This window comes from Scaptodrosophila lebanonensis, unplaced genomic scaffold, assembly GCF_003285725.1.
Source record: "Scaptodrosophila lebanonensis strain 11010-0011.00,11010-0021.00 unplaced genomic scaffold, SlebRS2 tig00001412-arrow-pilon, whole genome shotgun sequence".
Classification (NCBI taxonomy): domain Eukaryota; kingdom Metazoa; phylum Arthropoda; class Insecta; order Diptera; family Drosophilidae; genus Scaptodrosophila; species Scaptodrosophila lebanonensis.
Genome location: NW_022060739.1, coordinates 9,088,998 through 9,102,546, shown reverse-complemented (window position 1 = coordinate 9,102,546; position 13,549 = coordinate 9,088,998). Strand labels below are relative to the sequence as shown.

General features: G+C 35.2%; 1 protein-coding gene across 1 annotated transcript in view; it reads right to left on the bottom strand.

Annotated features, from left to right (window-relative positions):
• The window catches only part of LOC115631917, a 77,273-nt gene that overhangs the window by 23,989 nt on the left and 39,735 nt on the right, over window positions 1–13,549 (bottom strand). Inside the window, exon 3 of the mRNA XM_030528769.1 lies at window positions 3,490–3,524. Within this exon, the coding sequence (XP_030384629.1) occupies window positions 3,490–3,492 (3 nt within the window). The 5' untranslated portion in view covers window positions 3,493–3,524. The remainder of the gene's footprint in view (window positions 1–3,489; window positions 3,525–13,549) is intronic.

The following is a 13,549-nucleotide window of genomic DNA, read 5'->3' as shown; positions in this document are numbered from 1 at the left end:
AGGCGTGATGTGAGGAGTCAGTGGTTCTGGCAAGTTGTCAGACTATGCAAGAACTTAAGCATTATTACATGAGTTATTAATAGCAAATGCTTATTATATTTTTGAAGGTGTTTACGCAATTATGTAAATGATGTCTGCAAATAGAACCACTCCTCCCAACAATTTAAATACATAATTTCATGCTACAGAATTAGTAACGATTGACATAAAACTTTTGTAAGATTGGTTCATAAACCTAGCTGACAATTATTTAATTAGAGAATACCAAATGGCTTTTATCTCTGGCATCAAAGCTGACAACCAGAACGTAGATTTTAGCAGACATACTATATAGTGAGAAATTCAGAAATTTAACGATGATAAACAAATATGTACAGAATTAAGCTTTTCATTTACGTTCGAATTTTAAACAAAAAGTAAAAACACCGATAAGACTGTAAAAGAACACTGATGCAAAGCTTTGGATAACATAAGCTTTATTTATTATTACTATTTAATGCTGTGGAATCGGCTTGCAGATTTTTATTAGATAACAACTCTTACAGAATTTTCACAATTTTTAAATCATGCTGTGATTCGAACCGAATACTCAGGAACGAACTCACATTATGGGATTTCTGTTGGTTCGTTAAGCTAATAACATTAGCTGACAAAGAAAACAATATTATTGACAATTCTTTCTTGACTCTATTGAATGAGAAGACAACTTAAAAACCTTTGTGCTAATATATAATAGCAATCGTAACGTCGTAAGAGTCTGGGAATTAATAATAATAAGTCATATTCAAAATATTGTATTTCCTAACCGCTTGATGTGTTAAAAGTTCAGTTAAAAAATTCTCGCGCACTTTCTCTACCGCAATTACTTTTTGTAGCCCAGCAACTTCAGCCTTAAGGGAAATAATATAATAATAATTTCAAAGCTATGCTGACTGAGCATTATTCTAAAAACCAAAAACAACCAATTACACCACTTAGGCTCTCACTTCGGACTGGGACTTTAAACACTCTGACTACAACCATAGCAACATTATCATCCCGCACATCATTGGGGCAATTATTCTTATTACTTGTGCTAATGAAGCCACAATTAGCTCGCATTATGAGTACATTTATCATAAACCAAAGAGCAGCCATTGAGCCGCACAGAGATAAAAGCAACAAAAGTGCCAGCAAAGTGCTCTACAAAAACAAACGCTGCTAATCAGCAGTAGCAGCAGCAACAACAACAGTAAAATTTTGAATATTTGAACAACAACTAAGTATTTAATAGAACTTTGCATAATGCTCGTAAAATTAATTGACCACACAGTGGGTGACCGCAAACAGGCCCGAAATGGTCAACGAGGAGGCGTGCCGCAGGGGCGGAGAAAATGATAAAATGACAAAATGGCAAAATGACAGCCCAATTTGCGCAATTGATGCGAAGCTGTGCGACTGTCTAGCGTCTAGACATGAAAATTGACACACAAAGAGGCTGACAGAGGCTGGCTGGCTCCTGCCAGGGAGAAGGATATCGATAGGATAGGAAGCATGGCCGTGTAATGAGCCGGAAATTGTGCACAAGATTATTTATGGTTTGGTTTGCTTTATTGTTGTCTCTGTGTAAGCGCTCTGTAGCTTTCAAATTATTAATTACGCATACAAGTATGCCCAATGTGCTTGCCAGAAAATTGAAAAGCAATCAATTGAATTGTAAGTGAATTGTTTTTACAACTGACAAGGCCAGAAAGACAGACCTAGAGACAGACAAGGAACAAAAGAACATTTTACAAAGTGCAGTTTAATTTTTAAGCAAACAATTTAAAGGGCACAACAATACTCGTATGCCCGAGCCGTGGAGAGAGTGGAAGAGGTAAAGATAAAAGGATGCTGCCACTCTCTGCTTAAGCTCAACACCTCGCCACACACAGAGTATGTACGATATCTCGTATAGTGTACTATATATGTACACGCACATACATATATGGAGCAGAAGTAGTAACAACAGCTATGCGGCTGTGTTGCCACTTCACATGCAACACTGACTGACCCAGTTCTCTATGAAGCAGAAGCTCGGCCAAGTGTCGAATATAAATTGCATGCTGGAATTCTCACAGAAGCTCTACTGCTCGCAGCTCAGAGTGTAAACTCCCTGCGGCACTTGCTGCTGCTGCCTCTACTGCTGCTGCCTTTACTGTTGCTGCTGCCTCTATTGTCCTGGTTACATTTAAACATTACTCATTGTATATTAAGTGGTCAAAATGGCAGCCCAGGGCAGCGCGAGCTGCGCATGCAAAACTTTTAAAGTAAGCACAAAGTTGCCAACCCTGTTCCCATTCTTGCTGTAGTTCTCACCATTGTCGCAATACTCTGCCACGCAGCATTTCACATTAACTGTAATACTCGTATTTGTAAGGTAGCTAAGAATTAACATGCTTCTCAAGAATATATTGTAAAGGTTGTCTTTTTGATTGTTTGTTTGAATGTTTGCTCGTCTGTTTGTTTGGCAAGTCAAGTTCTTTGCAAATTGTATTTCTTATAGGCTTTAGAAATTTATGTAAAGTGGTTGCCTATTTTTGCTATAATATATTAATATCTGACGAATGAGACTATATTGTTGCAATTCTGTTAAAACATGCTCCTTTGAATACAAACCTATATATAAATATGTCCTATCAAGTATGTATATAGTACATATTTTGTCATGATGGGCCGACTATGTTACTATTCTTCCGGTTTCTTTGCAGTTTGTAGAAATTTAGATTAAAATCTTCTCAATTCTACAAGCAGCATTATCTGCTTACCCTTCTATGATCAGCTAAATTGGAGCTCTATATGATTTAAGATATTATAAAGGAAGGATTTCTTAAAAAGTATTGATCATTGATCAGGGACAAAAATATAGTATATGATTTCATCAGTTTAACTTTTTGTTCAGTTATTATTGGGTATGATTGATAAGAGAAAATAGATCGTATTTTTTATTTGATGTATGAAGTTTGCAACTAATCAAATATCTAAAGATAAACAATCACCATATTTACTATTTATTTAACATTTCCATTTCAAATTCCAATCGTTTGGCTCTTCTGCTTTTTATCTCCAATTCCGGTTTATTACAGGAACTAATAACTCCACTTAGAAGGGTATATACTTTTCGTTGCTTCTGCAGCTAATGTGCATACTTGTTATGGCTTTTGTTGTTGTTGTTTCTGCTGTTACTACTTCAACTAGAGCTTACATTTGTGAAATATGCGAAAACATAAAATTTTCATTTGCCAGTGCGAGCGGATTCTCCTTCATTTGCCGGAGAGCGCGAGGCATAAATTAAGAAATATGCGTCTCTGGAGAAATGTTTGACATGAAAAAATTCTTCAAGTGTTGCTAATTTTTATGTAAATTCCCATGTAATTGCCATGTGAACAGAAAGCTTAAAAGTATACGCAAATAACAATGTGAGCTCTAGTCGAACATTAAACAAAAAAATGCCGTATTTTATTTGCTTACCATAATTATAACTCGTACGCTGCCAAAAAGTTCAACTGCAATGAGAAAATGTGAGAGAGAAAAAGGTTAAATTTTACATAATTGATGGTCAAACATTTATTTGTCATTTAAGTTAATTAACATCTATGTATGTATGGAAGTGTATGTTTGTATGGAAAAGGCTACAGTTACATTGAAAAATTTGTTTTAAAATGCACTGCTTTTGAAAGTTCATGAGCAAATGACGGCATTTCATTTGAGTTGCTCGTATTTTAATGTCTAAAAAGTAAAATCGTTTGGTTGGCAAACAAACAAACTGAAACTTGAACTGCATCTGTAAAAAACAAGGCAGCTACTACTCGTATATAAAAACCTCAACTCGGTTGTAAGCTGACATGAAAGGTTATCGCTCGGGCTTTTAATTAGTCAATTGACATGTGACTTTTTGTTATTTATTTTTTCGCTCGTTTTATGTATAAAACAAGTTTTATGCAACGCTCTGGCAGAGCTCTATAGATAAAATGCTCAAATGTTTAATGCTGTTGAACAGCACAAAATATGAGCAGAGTGCAACGAAAACTGATTTCCTAATACTGACTATACAAATTGAAGGAACTGAACTTAAATAAAGTCGTTAGGAAATCGAAATTAAAATATTACAAAAAGAAGCAATACAGAAAATGCTTTTTGCTGTTTTAACATCCAGATTGTAATTTAATTTTAACATTACAATATTTTTTTTTTTTAAATGGAACTGAAAATAACAATAAAATAAGTAAAGCGAATATTTTTGTGTTTCCCTAGTCATCGTTCTTTCTGCACTCTACCGCTGCTTTTATTAATATATTTTTAAGATTTTGTCAAACTCTTATAAGTTTTAAATCTTAAAAAACACAGCTACTCATATTTGCATTTATTATTCTTTAAAATATTTATACCCTCAGGCATTAATAATTTACCAAATGGAATATATGTCTGTAAAGAAATGGAAAACTTATATTTACAAGTAAATAATATTATATAATTTCGAGGATAATACAAATTTTAGTTGTATAAACTCGACATTAATTACGCAAGAAGCCTAAATCAAGTGTATTTCAATTCTAAACTAATCGTATATCTCCCTTTCAGCTTGTCAAAATATGAATAAATTTAATTGAACCTAAAATATGTATTTTAGGTTCAATTAAATTTATTCATATTTTGAAAAGTTGGACATGTATATAGTAAGTATAGTATAACTGTGTATATTTTCTTAATTTGTAACTCTCTGACTTGCACTTTGTAACTCCAAACAATTACTAACATTTTCATGCAGCTTTTCCCCCATTCAAGAGACGCTTCCTCTAATAACCATTTGGATTTTAGCAACGTAAGTTTTCTTACTCAACCCTATTCGGTCTAATGGCATACTTAGCTCCTTCTCTTGACTTTGAGCGCGCAATTATCTTAGCATAACAACCTAACTGCAATCCATTTAAAGTCACAAATCATTGTGCAGCCAAGTCACAAAAATTACTTAACTCCAATGGCCAAAAACCCACGCGACCTCCGAATGTAATAAAAATAAATAAAGCGTCGTTGTCGCTGTCGCCTTTCTTTTTATTTGTGCAACAATTAAACTTTACTATCGTCTGTATGTGTGTTTCTTGGTTTCTTGTTGTTTGGTTTTTTTAAAACACTGTCATCACATTCATCATCATTATTATCAACGTTGCGATGATTAAGTGCTAACCAAGCAGCATTGCACTGACAAATTGTGAGGGTAGCCAGCAGAGGAAGAAGAAGGTTGGTTGGTTGGCTGTTCGGTTGTCTAGAATATCGTCATACTTAGTTATAGTCATGCTCCGGCTTCTTTCTGTTGATGTTTTCAATTTGAGTGGCGGCGGTGGCGGTGGCGGCGGTGGCGGTGGCGGCATTGCATATATGACTATGACACAAATAATTGCCACATGCAACAGCCACACTCAACAAAATTAATTTTGTTTAATTTCATGACAATAAATAAATCTTTACATGCAGTAATGAAAGGATATACTAGTTTGGAGAGAATAAAGTGTGAGAGATCAGTATGGCAATACAAGTATAGCATTCTATTCTTGCTGGCTTTTTAAAACTAAATGGCTTTAAAATAATGATTATTATGAAAAAATTGCATAGAAGATCCCAGAATTCTAGCATTACATTCTTGTTGCCTTTTCAAAATATCGATTTTTAAATATTTTTGAGCAGTGTGTCAGCGCAAGCTTATAATTCCGTTTTGTACGTAAACATTTAACATGTATTGTGTATAGCATATATATATAGAATAAATAAAGCATTAGACACAGAGGCTCAAATAGGGAAAAAAGGATTGTTTTACAAACAATTTGCAAACAACAAATATTGTTGGATTTCACAATATTATGTCATGAATACAAGTATAAAGTTCATTTAAAACAAAAAAGAAATATATGCTTAAGTTTAGTTTCTGATTGTTCTAGTTTCTCAAATATAATTAAGAGGTATTTAAAATCATTTAGGTATTGAAAAATAATAAGTTCTGCATTACAAAATATTAATGGCTATAAATACTTGATGCTGCCATGCCACAGCGGATACGATAGAATCTAAATTAGCACTAATACGTATTCAAGTGGTAATTAAGATCAGAAAAGTATTGAAAAACAACAAGATGTATAAGTAGTATTAAAAGTATTAAGCAAAATGGGAATAAAACAGCAGAATTATTATGGAGAATCAACTTTCTGTGACGTTGACATTTAGAGGTATATCTAAAACAAAGTTACTCTATTTTATTTTATTTTTTATTTTATTTAGTACATTAACAATAATTCTTGTGATTATAATAATTAAAATATATTTTAACATTTTATATTTATTAAAATAAAAAATAAAATGATGATATAACTTAATATAACAATTTAAACTAAACTTAAAAGATAAGAAAGCCTAACACAAAGCGGTACAATAACGTCTATTAATGCCTCCGAACCGTGGGGGGAATTTTACTTGCCAGTTGGGCAGCTATGCCCCGATTTCCAGCTATATGTGGTCAGAGACATTATAGACCTAAAAAACTTTACAAAAGGTTGGTAGAGGAGGAAAATTAATTATATTTAAGAACTTATTAGAAAAAGTAGGAAGTAGAAAGAGCAAGAGGGAAAGAGAAAAATAAATATGGGAGGAGAGATAGAAAAACAGACCTAAACTTCTTTATTTATTATTTATTAATTACTATTTATTAATTAATTATTTTATTAATTGATTATTTATAAATTACCAAATTTTAGCTACAAATGAATCTCAATCCCGCATCATTTGATCCATTTCAAAACTTTAAGTCTAACTGTATCTAACTCTGTCAATCAACCTAATGCCATTTCTATCCAGGACTTAACTTCAGTTTTTCTTGCATTCTTTTATATCCATATTCCATATACATTCTATCTATTCTACATTCTATACTCATGCTTTTCTCTCTGTGTAGAATGACGACAACGCATGCTGGCCAAGTGGCAGTTGTTTCCCTCAAAGCTGGATGACTTGGCTGCTTCTTTTGATGCTCCGGCTGCTGCTCATCTTCGCGTCATCCTCAGCATCAGCCTCAGCGTCAGCGTCAGCCCCACATGCGTGTGCAGCTGTTGACTGCCATTTTTTAATGCCAGCTCATGGGTGTTTGTTTGTTTGTCCGTCTGTTTGTATATCTGTTTGTTTGTTTGTTTGCTTGCTTGCAGGCAACTGCTGTTTTTGTTGTTCTTGTTGTTGTTGCTGTTGCTGTGCTGTGCAGTTTCTTTAATTATTGTCAGCCAAACTGTCGCGATGGCACTTCTGATGCTTCACCCTCCTCCGGCTACACACACTCGTACATACACTTTGTATTTATATCTGTTTCCGACTTTTAATTAATTTATGTGCTTTCTGTGCCATTGGCGCGTACATTTAAACAAATTGTAACGCACATTGAATTTAAGTTTCTTAAAGTCAGAAATGCAACGTCGTGTAGCCTTCATTAGCAATTACGCATAGAGACTGCCAAAAGTCAGGTCGTTTATCAAACGTCTTTGCCTGGCAAGTACGAGTAACTGCCATTAGTTTGGCCCCAAACTAGATAACTTCATTAGCAGGCAAAATCAATCTGCATAATGATTGTGCGATGAGGCTGCTTGCCAAAAGTTATGTGAGCATGAAATGCAAACTCCAGTAGAAGCAGCAGCAGCAGCAGCAGCAACAACAACAACAACAGCAAGAATAACCACAATGTCGAGCAAGAACAACATCCGCTTATCATGATAAATCAAAGCCACGAGTGCTGTTAATTTTCCAAGAAAATCCAAACAGCAGCTGCCGAAAGGGCGGGGCAGCAAATGGGGTCTCCGAAAATGTTTACGTGTGTCCCAGAATGTAAGTCCAACTCTGTACTCTTACTATGTCTCCGTTCTGTGCGTTGTGTGCGTGCGTGCACATAAAAACAAGTTGAATTTATGTTTTCACGGCAAAATTATCTTAAGCAAGTGAAGACACAGCAGAAGAGGAAGCAGGCCAGCCAAGGCAAGGCAAGGCAAAGCAATCGTGCTTGTGGCAGTGGCAAGCATCGTGTGAGCATTTCATTTTGCGGCAACTTGCTAATTCTAATTAAAAGCACAAGCAACCGAAGTTTGCGCTTAAACACAGCCAGTCAGTAAAGATGTACTTGCACATACGTATAGTATATACGAGTGGGCCTAGAAACACCCCACTTATAGGCACTTGGGCCACACACTCAAGCGGAAAATTATCAAGCAGGCCCCCCAAAAGATGCCGTTGATGGAGCGATCTGCACGTTGATATGTCTCTCATATATATACTCGGACTATGTTTGTGCAGTGTGGAAAAAATAGCAAGTTTTCTATAAAGAATTGTACTTTGAGGTATCTAAAAAAAGAGTTAAAAAGTAGATTACAATACTTAGTGCAATGCCAATTGTTTGCGCGCTAAATAGTTCTCACAACCCTTTAATTTTGACATCAATTTTGTTATATTTTTTGCTGTTATCAATTTCAATCGAAAGCGACTAAGATTGGCCAATAGAAAAGGCATTGTTTTTCAAAGGACAATTCAAGGCCACACTAATCAATAATGACTCTCCGAAAGTACAGGAAACTTGGTTTGGATACATCTTACTTATACTTGTAGTCTGGTATGTGGAGCCAAGTAGAACTATGAAAATCGTTTGGACGAGTTATTCAGCAAAAATTAGCAAACCATTTATAAAAGAGAACAAAATTCCTCAAAATGTCAAACATCAAATTCCTCAAACAGGAAGTATAATCTGCTTGAAAACAATTTTTATTTTATTTATATTTTGCTATATAATTTTCCCTTTAAACATAGCAAAAAGTAGCTGCTGAAAACAACAATATTATTAAGCAACTTTTCCTAATTGCAGCTGAGTTTTCCTCCTCTGTTAGCCACGTTTGAAATACACATTTTTTTGGCTATAAAGCATGCGGCGGCTCCCATGGTGCATATAGGCACAATAGCTTCTCATCTTTGAGTTAATGTTTCTGCTTTAATTTGTTGCTTCTTTTAGCCACAACAGTAGCAGAGAAAGAGAGAAAAATTAAATTGTGCACATTTCCGTGCAACCAAACGGGGCGGAAATTGCTCGAGTTTGTCGCATGAAGGGCAGAGCAGAAAAAAGAAAAAAATGAAAAAACAGAAGGTGCCAAAAAAAAAACGAGTATACGACGAGTGTTGTATTCCTGTTGCTGCTGCCGTTGCTTGTTATTATGTTTGCACAAGGAATGTAAGCGCTAAGCAAATTCAGGCTTCAGCAGGTTGGCCTTTGCACCACTTGCCACTCACCAACCACCAACCACCACCCACCAACCACCAGCCACCACCCACAACTCAGCACCCGACAACACCGAGACCTGCTGCTATTTATGGCTTGGGAAGGCGCGCGCGTGCCAAAATATGAAAATCTGTTTGAAATTAAAATTCATATCATTCACTTTTATGTTTTGCAGATTTCGCACCTTTCGCTTTTGTCGAGCCCATTTAACCTGAACACGGATTTCAATGTTGTTTACACGCACTTTCAGCTCCGAAATCGCGCAGGTGTAAATTATGCTTATTAATTTATGCGTTTTGCTTTTAATAAAACAGCAAGCGACGCAGCATTTGTATATTTGCAGTGCCATTTAATTGAATTTCTGCAAATTAGCTTGAATTATGTAAAATCAAAATGGATGACACAATCAAGTCGGCTGCTACGTGCTTACTGCCGAATTTGTTGTTTGTTGTTGTTGTTGTTGCTGTCAGCTAATTTCATAAAATTAATGCATAGTTAATATTTAATTTATACGCACTATACCAAACCTACATGTGCCATAATTTGTTTACAATGTGCCGCGATAATTCAAGTCATAAATTGTCATGAGTTATGGCTATGGCCATGTTGGCAACGTTTTCCAATTTATGACAAATGTAGAACAAATTTATTACAAATTATGCATTACATGCGTGCTTTTTGCATTTAATGACTGACACAAGCTACTTAGTGCAAAAAAAAGTACAGTCGCACCAAAAAAAACTAAAGTTTTGAAAGTGTGAAGAGTGAAACATTCCGGACATGAACTGATTTCTTCATATGCCCTCGATATTGTTTCATGAATTGCCATTGAAAAGTTAATTCAGACTTGGAAAGCTTGACTAAATTTAAATACGATTATTGGGTATTCGAAACATAGAGCAGACTCTGGTGTAACTGTAACTTGTTGCTGGCTCTGCAATTCCTAGGCCAGCAATTCTAATGCCTTCATATCTCGCAAGTTAATGTATTACCACATTAGAATAAAATGTGCATAAATACATTCTTTATATAGTATTTTTATCTTAACAATTTATATAAAGTTGAATATCTGAGCAATTTTCGGAGGCAACTGCTTTACAGCCATAAAGTTCTTTATGTCTTCTTAAAATACATAGAAGAAAATGTGTTTTAGATTGCTTTTTATTTAGTTTTAAATTAATTCAAATCATTATGCTTCTGAGATATTTTGAAAGCTACTATAGGTACTCATACAATAATTGCATTTATAAAGGCGATAAATAAGATCTTACAAATCAATCAGTGTTTTAGTTGGTTTGGACTAGTGTTTAGTATCTGATCTGGATACTGTTATATTTTCTATCATCAAATTTGTTTTTCAAATATATCAGAAGAATAAAAGGAAATTTTGATAAAGAATTTTTTAATAGACATACGTGCTTTCAACGTTTTTCTATAATTTGTTAATTGCCAATGGATGAAAAGTGAAAGTGGTGTGTAGAAAGAATTTGGAAAAATTAAATCGCTAATTGCCAAGAGAAACCAAACAACAATATTTTTCGTAGTTTTGCTAATCAATGAATTTTGGAAAAAATGTTTACTTTTTTGAGCAGTTTTTGGTGGAATTTAAAATCGAATAAAATAACTTCGCTGGTATTGTTAGTTCCCTTTCTATATAAATAGGGTAGCTTAGCAGCAAATAATTACTTCACATGCCAGACTAATTCATTTAAAATCAATGATAGGTTCTTCTTACACCTACAACGCAGCATAACAAAGCAGCTTTATTCGCAGGACAGGCATGTGGACATGTGGCGTACTATGTGGGCTTATAGTAGCTATCCAGCATATCTTGCCACTTTCAACATGATTTTTGTTCTTTCCTACATGGTTGCTATGCTGTTGGGCCCTGCCTTTCAAGCTGATATTTTCATGGTTGACCATTTGGCCAACTTGAGTTTCCTTTCTCCTTCCACCTCAGACACACACATCCCTGCACTTGCACGCACAACTCTTGAGTATCTGGCGTATCTGTAAGTTTGCCAGCTTGTAAATGTGAGCACCGGCATGTCATATTTTAGCCAGCTAACTAATCGTAAGTGTGGATGTTCGTGCTGTTGCTGTTGTGGTTGTTGTTGTTGCGGTTATGCAACCGACAAGACAGTCGACAGTCATCAGCTAAAGTTAACCTCTAATTGCCCCAAGTACGCAGGCAGTCCGCTCCCCAGCCGAGTTCCAAATGCTTCGTTGCACTGAGTGTTGGCAATATGCTCATTTTTTCACAACTTTCAAAACACTTGCCCACATACGAGTACGAGCATCTATGTATAGATCTACTCGTATGCATGTATGTACGTGTATGTAGGTATGTACTACATATTGCAATGGCTTAGAGGAGAGTACCAAGTGTAGTCGCCCTTTCACAAGCTAATCAAATGTTACATGCCAGCAATTTTTATTGTTGTTGTTCGCACTGTGCTGGGCCCGAGGGCGCTCAGCGCTGAGACCACACCTCCTCCCCTCATATAGGGCGTATCTATGTTTATACTCGTACATATATATAAACTTATATATATTGTAGTTGACGTTGTCATTTCGCCGCTTTTGTGTTGACTGAGCGATGGCGTTGCCGTTTTATTTTTTAGCCCATCGGGCCAAGTAGGTGAGTTCACCCATTGATTTGCTGTACGCCCTAAAGGCGACCACACACACACACATGTGCTCATGTCTAAAGGCACACTAGTCGGCATAAAAATGTTGTCAAAATAAATTATATTGAAAATGCCTGCCAATATAAGTACAAGTATAAATTTCAATATACTCAAGGCACATGCTTCATAAGCAATAATATCCATTGTTAATTCTAGAATCTAAGATTCTAAAGTTCTAAAGATTTTTTCTGGTAGCTACATATAGTATAGAATATATATACACTTCAGATACATAATCATACAAATCATAGTATAATCACCTTTGGGATATCTTTCAAAAACTACAATTTTCCAAAAATCCTTTGTCAATAAATTTGTATTTTTTCAAAAAGAATATATGTGTAATTGTTAATTGATATCATTTTATAAATCTCTATTTAAATAATAGACCTTGATATATATTTTCTTCAAAAGATAATCATCTGTGGGATATCTTTCAAAAACTATAATTTTCCGAAACATCTTTGTCAATAAACTTGTTAGCAAACAAAAATCGTTTATTTTCTAAAAGAATATATAAGTGTTAATTGATATAATATTATAAATCTCTATTTAAATATTAGAACTTAATATATAGTTTCCTCAAAAAATACTTCAACAAGAGAGAATGCTACAGTGTGGCAAGATTGACTGGAAAATTCAAAAAAGTAAAATAAACTTGTCTTGCCTAGATATTAGGAGAGTCTGCATACCAAGTTTGGTGAATATGGGCTTAATTGTCTCCGAAATTCAGACGTACAGTTTGACAGATGGTCCGGCGGATTATTCTCGTCATGCTGATTATGAATATACATACATACTTGTATATACTTTAAAAAATGCTTCCTTTTTTAGGCTACTTTACACAAACCTGATATAGTAAAGGCTACGAGGTGTAAAAAGGGTATTGATATTCAATAAAGTATGGAATGGAACTACAAAGATCAAATCGCTTGGATATCTTTTTTGTAACTTTTTCATCGTATAAATTGTTATATCTATTATATAATCAATATTTATGCGATAATCTAGTGCTGGTGTACTGGTGTGACAATATATTTGTGACTGACTCTGTAGGTAGTATAAACTTTAACTTTATTTACGTGCTTGATTAGAGCACGGGTTCGGTTGCCCGTCGGGCTTTGTGTTGCCAATGCCATTGCCTTTTGGCTGCCTGTTTGCCTGTTTGCCTGCCTGCTGTGCGGCTATCAATCTGCTTCACGCCCTCGCAGCCCTGTGGCATGTTGCTACACACACAAACACACAAATACACGTGTACATACATGTGTGTACATAGGCTGGAGGCCCCTTTGCGGCTATTGTTACGGCCACATCAAATAGATGACGGCCCCAATGAGGTTCCCTTATCAATGTGCTAGCGGAACTTAATTGAACAGCGTTTGACACAATTTAAGAGTAGCCGCAGTTGTCAGTGCGAGGACAAGCGGCTTAAGTTTAATTAAAAGGGTTGCAGGTATTAAAATAAAACGAGTAAATACATACATATATAGTACAAGTATACATAGTAGATGGCCTCACACAAGCACTTGCACATTTTTCAATGTTTTTATGCGCG